The following is a 16,946-nucleotide window of genomic DNA, read 5'->3' as shown; positions in this document are numbered from 1 at the left end:
TCAGGAGCTCGGTGTGGGCTGGAAGGGGAGGCAGGGCTGTGTTGCAGGCTGCAGGCAGGCTGGGGGTCTGTGCCTGCCCCATGGATTCATGTCCACGCACCAGGCTGGGGGGTCACTGAGTGCACCAAGAGTCTGGCACGTCCCTTCTCCGTCACATCCCTGCATATCTGGTACCCATGTCCTGTCTGGGTTTGTTCACTTCCAAATGTCCCCAGAGCCTCCAGAGACACTAACTTGTCCTTTCTTGCCACCAGGCAAGCCAGAGACCAAAGTCACTGACAAGAGCAAGCTGTCAGTGAAGAACACGGGCCTGCAGCGCTCCTCCTCCGATGCCGGCCGTGACCGCACCACCGATGCCAAGAAGCCGCCGTCAGGGCTTGCACGCCCCTCATCCTCCAGCTCCTTTGGCTACAAGAAACCAGCTCCTGCCACTGGCACAGCCACTGTCATGCAGGCTGGGGGCTCAGCCACCCTTGGCAAGATCCAGAAGAGCTCTGGAATCCCTGTTAAGCCAGTCAGTGGGAGGAAAACAAGCCTCGATGTCTCCAATGCACCTGAGCCTGGGTTCCTGGCACCAGGGGCTCGCTCCAACATCCAGTACCGCAGCCTGCCCCGGCCAGCCAAGTCCAGCTCCATGAGTGTGACCGGGGGCCGCAGCACAGCCCGGCCGGTCAGCAGCAGCATTGACCCCAGCCTGCTGAGCACCAAACAGGGCGGCATCTCGGTGTCACGGCTCAAGGAGCCATCTAAGGTTGGCACTGGCCGTGGCACACCGGCTCCTGTGAACCAGACAGACCGTGAGAAGGAGAAGGCCAAGGCCAAGGCAGTGGCACTTGACTCGGAGTGCGGCACCCTGAAGAGTGCCAGCTCACCTGAGAGCACCCCGAAAGCCCAGGCCAACCTCCCACCAGCAGCCAAGGTGGCCGAGCTGCCCCCTACACCTCTCAGGTATGGTCCTTCCACCTCTGAGGGGGCAGCAAGTGCCTGGCACGGCTGTGCCCAGCACCAATACCTGAATCTTACCTGTTTCCTTACCCACTTCCCCCCTCCAGAGCGGCTGCCAAGACCTACGTGAAGCCTCCCTCGCTGGCCAACTTGGACAAGGTCAACTCCAACAGCCTGGACTTGCCCTCCTCCAGCGAGCTGCACACCCCACACACTGCCAAGCTCCAGGATCTGCACCCAGCCAGTGGGCACCTCGCTCCCTGCTTCAGCCCCAGCCCTGCCCCCATCCTCAACATCAACTCAGCGAGCTTCTCCCAGGGCCTGGAGCTCATGGGTGGTTTCAGTGTCCCCAAGGAGGGCAGGATGTATCCCAAGCTCTCCAGCCTTCATCGCAGCATGGAATCCCTGCAGATGCCCATGAGTCTGCCCAGTGCCTTTTCAGGGGGCAGCACCACCACCCCTGCCCCTGCTGCTGCACCCCCTGCCAGCACAGAGGAGGAAGAGGAAGAAGAAGAGGCAGGAGAGCTGGGCTGGAGTGGGAGTCCCCGGCTCACACATCTGGACAGGTACCTTCACGGGCTCAAATTGCTTCCTGCCATTCTGCTGTGTCCTTTGCCTGCTTCGGAGTCTCTTCTTGCTACATTTCTAGGGAAAAGCTCCCTGTTCCTGCAGCTCAATCCCCATGGTTCCTTCCCTAAGTCTGTGCAGGGATGTCACTGATCTTTCCTTCCCTTCCAGTGCCAACCGTGACAGGAACACGCTGCCCAAGAAGGGGTTGAGGTAAAAGAGCCCAAATCACTTTTGGATGGGGCTGGGGTGGGAAGGGGGGGCTTTCCAGGGCAGTGCCCCTGAGCTAGGGAAGCTGGGCTTCAATGCAGTGGGCAGGAGCTGGACGGTGCTGGTCGATCTTACCGTGCCTGTCTGCGGCTCCCCAGGTACCAGCTCCACTCCCAGGAGGAGGCCAAGGAGCGGCGCCACTCACACGCAGTCAGCGGGCTCCCCGAGTCGGACGAGCAGCAGGAGCTGCCCTCGCCCCCCGCCCTCCCCATGGCGCTGGTCGGGAAGGGTCCGCTCACCAGCATTGGTCAGTGCCCTCTGCTGCCGGCCCTTCCCTCCTGCTCCCCGTGCTCCCTGCTCCCTGTGCTCCCTGCGTGATGTGCTGGTGCTCCCCTGGGCGCTGCCTGTGTGCTTGACACCGCCAACACCAGCACCTGGTGCTTTGGATGCTGGATTGGGACCAGGGATGTCCATCACCTCTACTTCAGGGCATCTCATTCACTTTTGGGCCTCAGGCCATAGCTGTTCCTCTGGGGGTGCCTGTCAGGGCAAGGGGTAAGCCCTGCCCTAATCTGACCAGGACCTGCATGTTCCTGGAGGGTTTGGGGGATCCAGGCTGACAGGTTTGGGGCAGCAGGCTCTACTCCTGCTCCTGCAGGTGTTGAGCTGTGGCATAGTGGTACCCTCTTGGCCCTGGGGCAATGGATTTGTTTTTCAGCCCTGTGGTTACCTTGGTGCTGGTGCAGGTGTAAACCTGCCTTTTAGCTTTCCCCGACCCCTCCCCGCTTTGGGACCTCAATCCCTGCTTCCTCACTGCATCACAGCTCTCGTGGATCGCTCCCAGTCCTGCTTCTCCATCCTGATGCCAGGTCCCTAGTGTGACTCTGACCCTGCCTCCTCCCCGCTTTCTCCTTGCAGTGAGCCCCACTGCCACCGCAGCCCCACGGATCACCCGCTCCAACAGCATCCCCACCCACGACTCCACCTTCGAGCTGTACAGCACCTCCCAGATGGGCAGCACCCTCTCCCTGGCCGACAAGCCCAAGGGCATGATCCGCTCGGGCTCTTTCCGGGACCCTGTGGACGATGGTGAGAGTGTGCTGTGCTCCTGCCCAGGCAGAGGAGGCTGCAGAGGGGCAGGGAGGGGCTCCCTGAACCCTTGTCCCTTCCTACTGGTGCTGCCATGGCATTGTTGGATGGGTCGGTGTGTCCCATTCTTGGCATCAGAGCAGGGACAGCAGCGTTGAGAGGGGTCTGTTGGACTCTGCTGGCGTCAGCCCTGGGTCTGCCCTGACCCCCATGGATGCTCAGTGTCCTTGGGTTACCCCCAGGGTGCTTTGGCACTGGGGAGGAGGGGATCCAAGCAGACAGGGAGAGCAGCAGAGCCCCCAGGTTCCCCAGAGAGGGGAGTACAGGTGGAGGATATTCCCTACTGTGTTCCCAGGGAGGCCACCAGGCACGTACTGAGAAATGGGCAGTGCTGAGCAGCTGCCATCACACCCTGTACCTCCCCCAGGCCTCCTCAGAGCCCTCCACCCCTGAGAGCCCAGTCACCAGCTGTGCCCTGACCTGTAGCCCCTGGGTGCTGCTCTCCAGGGCACCCTGACACCTCGGCTTTTCCTGTGTTGCAGTTCATGGATCGGTGCTGTCCCTGGCCTCCAGCGCGTCCTCCACCTACTCCTCCGTAAGAGCTGCCCCCGTGCTGCGCTGCTTTGTGCATGGCTGGGGGGTCTGGGTGGGGCTGGGGGGAGCTCTGTGCATGCCTCTGCCTGGTGCTGAGCCTGTCTGTGCCTCGCTGCCCCCCTGACTGCCTTCCTCTGTCTGTCTGTCCCTCTCTGCTCTCACACTGCCAGGCTGAGGAGAAGATGCAGTCTGAGGTGAGCCCACACCCTCTGCTCAGGCCTGCTCCTGCCCCCAGTGGGAGCGAATGCCTGGCCCCTCTCACCTCTCCTCTCTCTTTCCCCACAGCAAATCCGCAAGCTGCGCCGTGAGCTGGAGTCCTCGCAGGAGAAGGTGGCCACGCTGACGTCCCAGCTCTCCGCTAACGTGAGTCCCCATGGGAGCCCCTGTGGGGCGTGGGGCTGCTGCTGGATGTGCCCATGGAAGCCCTGATTTCCCCTTCAGCCTTTTGCATCCCACACCTGGCAGTGGGTGCTCACCTGTCCACGGGTTTTCGCCTAAATGTGGGGGCTCACCTGTTTCTCCACTTCTCCCAGGCCAACCTGGTGGCGGCGTTCGAGCAGAGCCTGGTGAGCATGACATCCCGCCTGCGGCACCTGGCTGAGACCGCCGAGGAGAAGGTGGGTGCATCACAGAGCTCAGTGGGGCTTGTGAGGCTGGGGGGTGCTGGATTGGGGTGATTGGCCCAAGGATGCTCTTGGGGCTCTCCACCATTGGAATGCACTCCATGGCTCCCAACCCTGCTGCCCCAGGACACGGAGCTGCTGGACCTGCGAGAGACCATTGACTTCCTGAAGAAGAAGAACTCAGAGGCCCAGGCTGTGATCCAGGGTGCTCTAAATGGCACTGATGTCACCCCCAAAGGTAAGGTATGGTGTGCAACCCTTCCTGAGCTGGGATGCTCCTGCTGGGACTGGCACAGGGCCCCAGGGCATACCCTGTCATGGGGGAAGTTCATCTGGAGGCAGGGTGCCCTGGGCAGCAGTTTTTCCCCACCTGGGATCCTTGAGCATCTGAAACCAGGGATGGACAGCCAGAGCTGTCACCATGGGCTGACATGTAGGGGAATGGTTGTTTGTCAGTCTTGGGAGACCTCCTTGCCAGGCCCTTTGCCAACAGCCAGTTTTGCCTGCTGATCTTGACTTTGTTCCCATTAAGTGCTGTTTCTAGCCCAAAACCCCAGTGTGAGTGCAAGGGGCTGTCAGGGAGATGACAGCAGCAGGGTGATATCTCTCTGGCAGCACCCATGTGGTATCTGAGCTCCCTGTCATTGTTACAAGGTGGCTCCAAGAGCTCAGGAGGTGTTGGGTGGGAGGAGGGATTGGGTGTAGGGAGGGGCGGCCATAGGGTGCTCTGGTGTTGGGACAGTTGCAGGTGGCTGATCTCTCCTTTCCCAATCTCTCCTGCTTCTCTGACGGACCCCAGAGCTGCGCATCAAGCGGCAGAACTCCTCTGACAGCATCTCCAGCCTCAACAGCATCACCAGCCACTCCAGCATCGGCAGCAGCAAGGATGCTGATGCTAAGAAGAAGAAGAAGAAGAGCTGGGTGGGTTGGATGGAGCAGTGGCAGGAGAAATGGGGCTTGGGGAGCCACTGGCAGGGTCTGTCCAACATCAGCCCCACAAACCAGCTGCTCTCGGTCTGCCTTGGCCTTGTAGTGTTGGTGCCCTGTGTCCCTTGGGGACAGCAGTGGTGAGGAGAGTGTAACTGCCATGGATTTGTTTCTTGAGTTGTTGGTTGGGACTTTTCCAGCCCCTTCAGGAGTTTCCCAGCCCTGGCCCTGCATGCCTGCTTCCTTGTGTATTCCCCCATGTCTCCGTTCTGCGCACGCAGGCTCTGACAGTGTGGAGGACTGACACCAGGCAGCCCCTTCCCTGCACCAGGCAGCTCTGAGCTGGATGTGTGATTAAGTCTTGCTTTGTTTTGTTTCTCTCCCCTTATGCTGACCTCAACCCTTTTTTTCCAGGTGTATGAGGTAAGTCCCATGCTGTCCAATCCACCACATGCTGTGCCCAGCCAGGGCCCTTGCTCCATTTCATGGGATGGTGCTCATACACTCCCCATCCCATCCATCCCACTGGCACTGACCCCAGCACAGGCCATCCTGTGTCCCCAGCCAGGCTGTGCCCACCTTGGCTGCTTCTTTTGATTTTAAGGACAAATATGCACCCACAAGGAGGGGTTGAACTGCCAGAGGCAGCAGGAGAGGCTCAGATGGGACCTGTCCCAAGGATGGACGTTCCCTTCTTGCTTAGGGGGAAGGAAGGCACTCTCCTGACTTCCTGTAACTGGATCTTCTGGGATGGGGACCTTGGTGCAGCCTTGCCAGTGTCACTGAGGGCACTGGGGTGCACTGCCCATCTCTGCCTCTCCAGGGCTGTCTGTGGTCTCAAGTGGCTCTGTCCCTGCCAGCACCCACATAGGTCTCAGTGCTTCCCTGCATCTACCATCAGCAGAGCCAGATACCTACTTTGCTTACACTGAAATGCAATGCTTTAGCTTTTGGGAACACCCTGGAGCAGTCTGTTGGTACCTGTGGGGACTGGGACAGATCCTGCGTGTTCTCCATCCCTTCTGTCTCCCACCTTCCCTTGGAGCAGGTCCTGGCACTCCAGGGCACATATGGGAGCCTAGGGTGCCCATCCTGCTGCTCTCCCACCGGCTGGTGGGACCCATGTGGGTCCAGTTTGGTCCCTGTGCAGTGTCCATCCCCCTCCCTGGCCCACTGCTCACCCACCTACTGCTCTGTGTGTGCTGTGTGCATGCTGCATGCTTGGATGAGACACCAGCATGCTCTGTGGCAGGCTGGCTGCCCCTCTGTGCTTCCAGCAGGATCCATGGGGCAGAGGGAGGTGTGGGGCAGGACCCTGGTTCTGCAGTGGCTGGAGCAAGGGACATCCCTGGAAATGAATGCCTCTTGCTGAAATGGCTGTGGTGGGGTGAATGTGGGGATGGATTGGCCCTTCCTGATGGACCTGGGTGCTGGTGCCATGCCTGAACAGCCTGGTGTAAGTGCTGGTGGGGAGCAGGGCTGGGAGACATCCTGACCAGGACATGGGTCCCACTCTTTGGGGCTCTGGTGCCATCTGGGCTGGGGTGAATGTTGACCAAAGGGTTGTGCACCCCATCTGTTTGCTGTGCCAGCAGAGTGGGGTCAGGCTGCAGCCTCCCCCAGCGTGGTGGTGGTTCTGTGATGGGTGTGGTTGTACTGGTCCCAGCTCAGACTGTGGGTCCTGGACAGACAGGGCAGGACCAGGCCAGGTCTCTGCTTGCAAGTCTGCACTTTGGACTGTGTCTAACAAGAGCATTTCCCTCTCCTGTAGCTACGCAGCTCTTTTAATAAGGCCTTCAGCATCAAGAAGGGCCCCAAATCAGCATCATCCTACTCGGACATTGAGGAGATCGCCACGCCAGACTCGTCAGCCCCCTCCTCCCCCAAGCTGCAGCATGGCTCCACAGAGACTGCCTCGCCCTCCATCAAGTCATCTACATCCTCCTCCGTGGGCATCGACACAGCTGAGTACGTGGGGCCAGGGAGGGCCAGTGGCAGGGGCTGCAGGCTCCTGCCAGAGACACGTGCAAGACCTGCTCTCTCCCTTGGCCCAGGCTCTTCCAGACCCACAGCGAGGGCGAGCCTGAGAAGAAGGAGGTGTCAGAGCTGCGGTCAGAGCTGTGGGAGAAGGAGATGAAGCTGACAGACATCCGCCTGGAGGCCCTCAACTCAGCCCACCAGCTGGAGCAGCTGCGGGAGACCATGCACAACATGCAGGTGAGGACCCCTGCCAAGGGCCTGAGCCTGGCTGCTCTCAGTACCAGGGTGCCCACAGTCCCTGCATCCTCAGTGCTGTGCTGCACCCCAGGGTATACAGCTGGCATACAGCTCCTTACCCTGTGCCCTACCTTGTTCTCATCCAGCTGGAGGTGGATCTCCTGAAGGCAGAGAATGACCGTCTCAAGGTGGCCCCAGGGCCTTCAGCAGTGCCAGGTTCTGTTCCCAGCCATATCACGAGCACATCGGCCTCCTCTTCACCACGGCGCTCCTTGGGTCTCACCCTTGGCCACGCCTTCAGCCCCAGCTTGGGGGATGCAGGTAGGGGTGACAGAGCTGCTGGCAGATGGGGAAAGGCTGGGACAGGGAGGAGTGTGTGTGATGGCAACGTGCTCCTGCTCACCTGGAGTGAGCAGGGAATCTGTCGTGCTGCTGCTGCTGCTGTCTGCCACAGAAAGATTTGCCTCTGGCTGGGCATAGCCAGGCCCGGTGGCTCGGCTCTGGCCAGCACAGCCTCACTGCTCCATCCCCAGATGTGTCCCCCATGGATGCTGTCAGCGCTGGCACCCAGAAGGACGAGCTGACACTGCGGATTGTGGTGCGCATGCCACCCCAGCACATCATCAAGGGTGTAAGTGTGGGTTATCTGGGGATCCTGACCTGTCATCATGACCCTAGAAAAGGGGCAAAGGATGCCTCCCGGGGTTGGGTATGGTGCTGAATCGCTGCACACTTCTGCCTTGGCTCCTAGGACCTCAAGCAGCAGGAGTTTTTCTTGGGCTGGACCAAGGTGAGCGGGAAGGTAGACTGGAAGATGCTGGATGAGGCTGTCTGCCAGGTCTTCAAGGTAGGAGCGTGAAGAAGACTCTTGAGAGAGCCATCCTTTGACACTGCTCCACCAGGCCTGCTATTCCCTGGCCCAGGTCCTCCCCAGCTCTCTTGGAGCTGCTCTCTGCCAGTGCCAGCCCTCAGGGGCACTGAGAGCCCTGTCCTCCTTGTAGGATTATATCACCAAGATGGATCCTGCGTCCACGCTGGGGCTCAGCACCGAGTCCGTCTATGGCTACAGCATCAGCCACATCAAGCGGGTTCTGGACACGGAGCCGCCGGAGCTGCCTCTGTGCCGCCGGGGCCTGAGCAGCATCGTTGTGACGCTCAAAGGTCAGTGAGCAGGGGGGCTGCACGGCTGTGCCGTGTCCCTGCTGTCCCGGGGTGCTGCGGGGTGTGAGTGGGACCCTCAGCCCTCCCCTGCCTGCAGGCTTGAAAGAGAAGTGCGTGGACAGCCTGGTGTTCGAAACGCTCATCCCCAAGCCCATGATGCAGCACTACATCAGCCTCCTGCTGAAGCACCGCCGCCTCATCCTCTCGGGGCCCAGCGGCACCGGCAAGACCTACCTGACCAACCGCCTGGCCGAGTACCTGGTGGAGCGCTCGGGCCGGGACGTCACCGAGGGCATCGTCAGCACCTTCAACATGCACCAGCAGTCCTGCAAGGTGAGGGCACACAGCAGCATCCCTGGTATTGGTGCCACGGTCCCCATGGTTGTAATGCCGTGGCCCCACACGTGACACCCGGCCTGTTTGTTCCAGGATCTACAGCTGTACCTGTCCAACCTGGCCAACCAGATTGACCGGGAGACGGGCACGGCGGACGTGCCGCTGGTGATCCTCCTGGATGACCTCAGTGAGGCGGGCTCCATCAGCGAGCTCGTCAACGGTGCGCTCACCTGCAAGTACCACAAATGGTGAGAGCCCCTCTGCACCCCTCCAGCACAGCCCCATGGCACACACGTGCTCCCCGCTGCTCCCACCGAGGTCGCTGGGCTGTGGGGATGAGGCCACACATCTGTCTGCTGTGGCCAGATCAGCTCTGCTTTGGGCAGGGGTGACTCAGAGGCTTTTTCTCATCCATCTTGTCTCTTTGTCACTCACTCAGCCCATATATCATTGGCACTACCAACCAGCCTGTGAAAATGACCCCAAACCACGGACTCCACCTCAGCTTCAGGTAGGAATTGTACATCCCTGGGGATCATCCTTGTGGGGCACACAGAAGCCATAATTTGCACCTTGGTGTTTCTGTGGTCACATCCTATGACTGGAGGCCCTGATTAGGACTGAGCCCCAGGCCTGTCCCTGCCATCCCAGAGGGACCTGATATTCCCCAGCCTCAGGCAAATGCAGGGTGGGGATGCAAAGAGGACCCCAAGAGTGTTGGGGAGCAAGGCAGCTTGTGTGGAGACCCAGCCCTGACCACCAGAGTCCTTCCCTAGGATGCTGACCTTCTCCAACAACGTGGAGCCGGCCAATGGCTTCCTGGTGCGCTACCTGCGGCGGAAGCTGCTGGAGTCGGACACGGACGTCAACGCCAACAAGGAGGAGCTGCTGAGGGTGCTGGACTGGGTGCCCAAGCTCTGGTACCATTTGCACACCTTTCTGGAAAAACACAGCACATCCGACTTCCTCATCGGTACGGCCTTGCCTCACCTTCCTCCTCTGCCCTGGGCTGTGAGGAGCCCGGGGGACTGGGAGCAAACCCTTCCAGAGGAGCTGGGATGGGGCTGACATCTTCCCTGTGTCTCCCAGTTGTGTCTCCCAGTTGTGTCTCCCAGTCCCACGGACCACAGCTGGTGGGTGATGCACACAAGTGTTGCTCTTCCCTGGGTGGTCTCTGTTCCTTTGGGAGCTGTCACTAGGGGTGTCAGCCAAGGCTGCCAGTCCTCCCAGCACCCTTCCCTGGGCATGGAGGGGTCTGTGTTTTCCCAGGTGGATCCCCCATGCCTCACCAGGCTTTTGGAGGATAGATTGAGCTTTGCAGCCCCCTTCCTTGTGTGGGAGATGCAGTCTGCCTGCTGTGCAGGCAGGTGGTGCCTAGTCACTGTATGTAAGGGCACCCTGCCAGCCAGGTGTGCCCACCTTAGTGCTGTGAGCCTCAGGCAGTGACTGGAGGAGGGGGACCCAGGTCCCATTTCCACTGTCTATCTACCCCCCTCAGGTCCCTGCTTCTTTCTCTCCTGCCCTATTGGAATTGAGGATTTCCGGACCTGGTTCATCGACCTGTGGAACAACTCCATCATCCCTTACCTTCAGGAGGGGGCGAAAGATGGGCTCAAGGTAGCCAGTGCTACTTGTGGGAGCACAAACCAGTGTGGGAACACTGATACAGCCATCATGGGTCGGGGGGAGAGGGGAGACACTGGGACTGTGGGTGCAGGTGACATCTCTGTCACTCCCTGTGCCCTGTGGCTGTTGTGGGACATAGCACAATGAGCCTGGGGGGCTCATTGCTGGCTCTGGCACGTGCTGAGGAGGTGGCTGCCACTTGCTCCCTGCCACAGGTCCATGGGCAGAAGGCAGCCTGGGAGGACCCCGTGGAGTGGGTGCGGGACACCCTGCCCTGGCCATCAGCGCAGCAGGACCAGTCCAAGCTGTACCACCTGCCCCCACCCACCATCGGGCCCCACAGCGCCGTGTCCCCCCCTGAGGAGCGCACCGTGAAGGACACCACGCCCAGCTCCCTGGACTCCGACCCCCTGGTACGCTGGGCTGGGAGGAGCTGGTGGCAGAGCAGTTAATTCTCAGGGTGAAAAGCCTGATTTGGGGATGCAGAAACACTTTGTGCTCCTGGGAGGAGCAGCGGGTGCAGGGTGGTGGCACTGGGGGGTGGGCTGTGCCAGGACACACGGTGACGTGCCAGTGAAAGGGCACAACATGACACTCCACGAGGGGTCATGTCCACGTGCAGAGCCACAGACATGTGCTCCTACATGTCCTGATGTGGCACCTGGAGAGGCTGACCAGCTGCCACAGGTGATGCCAGCTTTGGCACACTGAAACTTGAGCATTCCAGCTGTGCCTGAGGCCAGATCCTGCTGCAAGGGAGGGATTTTGCAGCATATCTGGGATTTGCTTTACCCTTTAAGGAGCATCCCAGCGAGGCTGGTTTGGGAGGGCAAGGAGGGCCAAGAGGCCTCCCCAGTCTCCTGTGGGCCTCCTGTCCCCCCGGGCTCCTGCCACGCTCCTGTCCCCACAGATGGCCATGCTGCTCAAGCTCCAGGAAGCCGCCAACTACATTGAGTCTCCAGACCGTGAGACCATGGTGGACCCCGACCTGCAGTCGACTCTGTGAGGCCTGGAAGTGCCAGCCCAGGTGGAGGGGAGCTGCTGCTGGGCTGCTCTCCTTTTCCTTTGGCATCCAGGAGCGTGGGGCTGGCGAGCAGGCGAAAAGGAGAAGAGCAGGGCTCTGGCGTGTCCTGGTGGAGCCTGGGGAAACTTGGCTCATCTGTGAAAGAGCACGAGTTGCCATCTCCCCTCCCAACCCTGGGGGTAGGAGAATCCTGGTTTCTCTTCTTGGTTTTTTTCTGTCTCTATTGCAAACTCTTGGGCTCTGGGTCCAAGGCGAGCGCTGAGGCTGAGCCCTCACTCCTGGGAGCTGCAGGAAGGCCCCTGCGTGGGGCAGGGACCCCGCGGGAGCCACCTGGGCCACAGCTGGGGCACAGGAGGAGCTGAGGCTGCAGGATGAGCACATGGGCATGAAGGGCTCCAGCTCCCTCTGCTGCTGCTGGGCAAAGCCACGAGAGCCTCCACTGTGGGGTTCACAGCCCGTGGCAGCCAAGGGGAGCGTGGCTCTCGCTGCTCTCTGTGCATTCCCTGTTCCACCTGCACAGCAGCTGTGTGACCAGGACAGCCCAAAAACCCTGCTTTGGTTATTTTATTTTGTTTCCCCCCTCCCCTTTTCCTTTGGCCGAGTCCAGACTTTGCTTTGGTCCCTTTTTTTGTTCTGGTTCTTCGCTCTCCTGGCCTGGAGCCTGTGGCCTGGTGCCTACTGCTTCCCTGGCAGCAGTGCCCTTCCCCTTTGGTTTCTTTTGCAGCTGTTGGTTTCACCGTTCAAACCACCTCTGTCACAAAACTGGTGCTTACTGGACAATCTCCAGTCCCTGAACCCACCTCCTGGGGCTGCACAGGTTGGCTGAGGTGGGACTTGGAGGCCAGTGTGGAGGTGGGTGGCAGCAGGAGTCCCCCAGAGCCTCTCACATGGCAACTCCCTCCTCCTCAAAGGCACAGGGCATCGGGCTGGTGTCTCCCACCAGGCTGGGCTAATACAGGACATCCCCTCCCTGAGGTACTGGGGCATGGGGAGGCTGCTGCTGCTGCCCCATCCTTGGGCAGCTGGATGCCATCCCTGTGCCCTTGGTGAGGGGTCCCAACCAACCTCCCATCCCCGTGGTGCTGCCAGGCCTGGGGCTGTGGGTCAATGAGCCTGGGGTTGCTCCTCATGCTGCCTGCTCCCCCTGGCCCTGTGCCTTCCTGCAGCCTGGCAGGGTCTGTGTTGGTGCTCTGGGGGCACCTGGGGCTGCCTCCTGGCCTTATCCCACATTGTCAAAAGGCAATCCTGGAAAAAGACTCCATGGAGAGGATCAGCCCCAGTGCTGCCATGGTGCCTTAATCCCTGGCCATGCAGGGAAGGGGCACGTGGGGCTTGGGATAATGCTGTCACAGCCTGCTCCAGCTCCAGTGTCCTCTGTCCTTAAAGCCAGCTTGGCTGGGATGGAATGATGGTGCTGGCACTGTCCAAGCTGGGACATGCTGTCCCCAGCCATGGCTGTGGGGTGCCCTGCAGGTCTGCACCTGTCTTCTCCTGTGCCCACTTGTGTTCTGGGGGCCCCCTCCTGCCCTCCAGATCAGCCCTCACATTCATCTGGGGCCCTGGAGAGACATAGGAGGAGGGGTGACCCCAGGGCCAGATCAGCTGAGCCCACCCTGTCCCCAAACTCTGCCAGGCTGGGGACTGGGTCACCTCAGCCCCCTGTGCCATGGCTGGTGTGACCTTCAGGGACCCCTGACACCCCTCTGGAACGGGCATCTCCTGCAGTGCCCTCGGAGGCTGCTGCCACCTCTGCCCTCGGTGCTGTTGGCCGGTGTGTCCTGCCCCGCCGCCCCATGGTGCTCACTTCTCCCACTTCTCCGTCTGTCCCACAGCCTCCTGCTGCCTCCGGGGCCGGCCAGCCTGGCCCCTTCCCACGGGGATCTCTGGGATCTCCTCCCCATGCTGGCTTGGGCATTAGGGCTCTCTGTTCGCCTTCTCTTGTGTTGCTGCCCTCGAGGACTCGCTGTACATAGATCTGTCGTGGAACACCCTGTGTGGGTTGGGAGGGCCTGGCCCTGCGCCCTGGCCCTGGTTTTGGGTTTTTTTGTACTCTGTGATGACTGTGCTGTGCTGACTTCTTTTCTGATTGTATGAGACTCCAGCCCAGCAGCCACTCGAGGTCAGCAGTGGGGACCCAGCTGTCCCCTCCAGCCCCTCACACCCTCCCTGGGACTCTGGTGCCCAGGGTGGGAAGGGACTGATGCACCTTTGGGGGCTGTCCTGTGCCCAGGTGCCCTGAGGAGTCCCATGGGAGGAGGGGCAGCCTTGCCTGAAATTTCTTTTCTGACACCTCCAGGGACCCACCCAAACCTGGACCGAACTATTGGGGCTGCCTCTCATCCCATCACCTCCGGCTGCTGGGGGTGTGATCCAGGGGAAACCTCCGAGGGAAGGAGAAGGGCCATGCCAGCAGGTGGGCCCTGGCATTGGCATGGTGGGGAGCTTGGCTGGCTGGAGGGGCCAGGTCCTGGTGGATTCCTCCTGGCTTACACCTCATGTCCCCAAGGCTGGCAGCTGTCTGGGGACCAACCCCTGGCTGTGGGCTGAGCCCCTCTGTTCCCAGGGAAGGGCTCCAAGGATTGCACTAACTCATCCTCCTGCCAGCTCCAAGGGTGCCCACCACCCCCAAAGGTGCCTGTCACCCCACAAGGGTCTCTGCCACCTGCAGAGGTGCTGAGTTACCCCCAAAGGTGCACATAGTCCCTGGGAGTCCCCCTGAGGGGCTGGAGGTGGGCGATGCAGCGCCTCACCCTCCTGCCCCCTCGAGCTGCTGCTGCCTGGTGGCCTGAACCTTACAATTTTAGCTTTTTTCTATTAAACACAAACAACCTTTTTTTAATTAAATAAAAGATGAAATGGACAAATTCCTGTTCTAGATTATCTGTGTAATTGACTGAGTTTTGTGTTTCTTAACTGCATGGTATTCCTGCCAAGGGGTTTTATAGCACTTTTTAAATTTCTCTTTAAGATTTTGGTCCAGATTTCTACTGCTCTAGCCTGTCTGTTTTTGCTTTTTTCCTTGCAACCTCCACGTTTGTAAACTCGCTCCATTTTATACCTGATGTTGAGACCCAGCCCCACGTTGTACATAGCTGCGGGAACAATCATAGGGAACAAACAAACACCATCTGGACTCTTTCCACGATTAGTTGTTTTTACTTCAAAGAAATTTTAAAAGGAACATAAAAGGAAGCCAGGAAAAGGCTTGAGGATATTCTGAAAAGACAGAAACAAATCCAGCCCTGCACCAAGTCAGCTCCTGCTGCCCACACTGCCCGCACCAACTGGCATGTCTCTTCTCAGTCGTCTGTCTAACACCATTGGATTCAATAAAGTGATCTCCTGTGCTGTCGGCTCCTGGTCCTGTGTCTGCGGCTGTTCCTGTGTGGCAGAGGGGAGGGCAGTTGTGCACATCATAGAATCATGGGTTTGGCTTGGAGGGGACACCTTGCACTAGCCCAGGTTGCTCTGGCCTTGGACACTTCCAGGGATGGGGTGGCCACAGCTCTGGGCACCCCGTGCCAGAGCCTCCCCACCCTCACAGCCAAGATTTCCTTCACAATATCCCACCTACCCCTGCCCTCTGGCAGTTTGGAGCCATTCTCCCTTGTCCTGTCCCTCCAGGCCCTTGTCCAAAGTCCCTCTCCAGCTCTCCTGGAGCCCTTTTAGGCACTGGGAGGGGCTCTAAGTTCTCCCCAGAGCCTTCTGTCCAGACTGAACATCCCCCATCTTTCCAGAGCAAAGGAGCTCAAGCCCTCAAAGCATCTACCCCTGTACTTGGTAGTTGCCTTCCTGCAAAATCTGGGAAGAGAGCCTTAGTAGAAATGTTCCTGGGTTGGAATCTTAGCAGTTTTGCAGGGTGTTGGGAGCAGTTTTAGGGATTGGGGACCTCTCTCCCAAGGCCACGCTCCTGTAAAGTCTGGGGTGGGCAGAAATGCTCCTGATTTGGAATCTTTACTGTTCAGGACATGGAAAGCAGGAGGTCCCTTGCCTGGGGCAAGAGAGACAGGTCCTACCTGGGGTGAGCAGGGGTGGGTGGGCACTCCCAGGGCCCCTTTTGCCTCACCAGGTCCGATCTGATCTCCCGTTTGAAAGGACACGATGGTGACAGATGCCACATCAGCACAGGGGGACAGAGGTCGGACACTGTCCCCTGTACAGAGCACGGCTGGAGGCTGAACAGGCAGGGGGAGCCTGGTGTTCCCGCGGCGTCTCCAAATCTGTTTTCCCCTCCGGAGAGCGATGATGGAGCGGGGACAGATGCTTCGGGAGCCGTTAATTAATTACGGCATGGCGATGAGCTGTAAGAGGCTGCAGTGGCGGATTCAGGGCCAGGAGAGGGCTCTTCCCATCGGCTCCGGTTCCTCCCGCAGGGCGAGTTCACACGAGTCCGCTCCGTTGGGTGCGGTCCCGGAGCGGGAGCTCGTCCGCAGAGATGTTCCCTGTGCTTGCACCCCGACCTGCGCTCACTCCAAGCCCTGTGGAGGCAGCAGAGCAGGCAGGAGGGAGAGGAGGAGGGAGAGGAGGCAGGGGAGCAGCGGAAGGGTCCCACACATCGTGACTACGGGAATTGCCAGGGCGCAGAGCCAGAGGAATCGGTCCGAGCCATGAGGAGAGGAGGAGATGCAGAGGGACCTCACGGGGATTATGCTGACGCTTCAATTCCAGACGGACTCCTGCGTTTGGGAACACTCAGCCACCCTTTTCAAGGGTGATAAGAAGGGGAGGGTCCCTTGAATTAGCGCAACCAGCAGCCCTGGGTGCTGCAGTGGGGATATAATTCTTGCAGGACCCTTCCCCTGCCCGCAGTGTCCATGGGATCTCATGTTTGTCTCTGTGATGTGTGTCGGGGGCAGGTGCAAGGCTGCGATGGGGTTTTGCTGCAGTAAAACTGGGGTGTGCAGAGGTTTTGGGTGATGCAGCTCCCAGCTGGGCTGAGACCTCGGGATCCCGTGCAGGCACCAGCTCTTCAGAGTGTCCCTGGCTGGAGCAGCCGGTCACCTCCCTGTGTAGCTCAGATGCTCTGACTGCGACGCTGGGACCAGGGGCTGCTGGAATGGAGGTGGCTGACCCTCAGTTGGAGTGGTTTGGGGTGAACCCACAGGATCCCTGTCTCCAGCTTCCTTATGGGGAGTAAGGAGTGTCCAAGGGCTCCCTTTCCCACTGGAGACTCCGTGGATGGGAAGGGGATCCCACAGCAAGGCCAAAACTCTCCCTCCACTGTCCCACCCGGGCTCCTCACTTGAATCCTATCGGCTTTTTCCTGATGTATTGGCTCTAAAACCAAAGCTGGGTTCCCAGGAGCCCTCTGGACCTGGGGGAGGCACGGTGGAGGTGCCACCACCACAGCTGCTCCTGCGTGTCTGTCCTGTGGTCGCAGCAGGGACCTGGCTGGGATGGCAGTGGTGGGTGACCGGGTGACTGGTGGGTGACTGGGCAAGGTCACTGGTAAGAAGTGACCGGTGTGCGTGACCAGTGCGAGGTGATCCATGTGAAGTGTTGGGTGTTGGTGACCACTGTTAGTCCCTGGTATGAGGATGGCAGTCCTCGGTGTCAGTGCCAGGTGCCAGAGCTGTGCGTGTGTGAGGTGACCCCGATGCGCGGTGCCTGTGCCCGGTGCCTGTGCC

At 59.9% G+C, this 16,946-nt stretch overlaps 1 protein-coding gene across 3 annotated transcripts in view; it reads left to right on the top strand.

Annotated features, from left to right (window-relative positions):
* The window catches only part of NAV1 (neuron navigator 1), a 74,380-nt gene extending 59,747 nt beyond the window's left edge, over positions 1-14,633 (top strand). For 2 of the 3 annotated variants that reach the window (XM_014258897.2, XM_088066974.1), the window contains 24 exons: positions 255-948; positions 1,053-1,511; positions 1,684-1,725; positions 1,881-2,029; positions 2,641-2,811; positions 3,354-3,406; positions 3,576-3,599; positions 3,691-3,768; positions 3,939-4,022; positions 4,155-4,266; positions 4,828-4,949; positions 6,727-6,923; positions 7,010-7,172; positions 7,319-7,493; positions 7,706-7,803; positions 7,924-8,019; positions 8,174-8,333; positions 8,431-8,666; positions 8,763-8,917; positions 9,109-9,180; positions 9,446-9,642; positions 10,168-10,286; positions 10,511-10,708; positions 11,206-14,633. In XM_014258897.2, coding sequence (XP_014114372.2) covers positions 255-948; positions 1,053-1,511; positions 1,684-1,725; positions 1,881-2,029; positions 2,641-2,811; positions 3,354-3,406; positions 3,576-3,599; positions 3,691-3,768; positions 3,939-4,022; positions 4,155-4,266; positions 4,828-4,949; positions 6,727-6,923; positions 7,010-7,172; positions 7,319-7,493; positions 7,706-7,803; positions 7,924-8,019; positions 8,174-8,333; positions 8,431-8,666; positions 8,763-8,917; positions 9,109-9,180; positions 9,446-9,642; positions 10,168-10,286; positions 10,511-10,708; positions 11,206-11,301 — 3,950 coding nt within the window. In that variant the 3' untranslated portion in view covers positions 11,302-14,633. The remainder of the gene's footprint in view (positions 1-254; positions 949-1,052; positions 1,512-1,683; positions 1,726-1,880; positions 2,030-2,640; positions 2,812-3,353; positions 3,407-3,575; positions 3,600-3,690; positions 3,769-3,938; positions 4,023-4,154; positions 4,267-4,827; positions 4,950-6,726; positions 6,924-7,009; positions 7,173-7,318; positions 7,494-7,705; positions 7,804-7,923; positions 8,020-8,173; positions 8,334-8,430; positions 8,667-8,762; positions 8,918-9,108; positions 9,181-9,445; positions 9,643-10,167; positions 10,287-10,510; positions 10,709-11,205) is intronic. The other variant, XM_088066973.1, reaches the window with a different exon arrangement.
* Positions 14,634-16,946: the final 2,313 nt, after the last annotated feature.

Source organism: Pseudopodoces humilis, chromosome 26 (assembly GCF_049639895.1).
Source record: "Pseudopodoces humilis isolate 2021_Gansu_Grassland_sample_001 chromosome 26, ASM4963989v1, whole genome shotgun sequence".
In the NCBI taxonomy this organism is placed as follows: domain Eukaryota; kingdom Metazoa; phylum Chordata; class Aves; order Passeriformes; family Paridae; genus Pseudopodoces; species Pseudopodoces humilis.
This window is presented reverse-complemented; position numbering and strand designations above follow the sequence as displayed.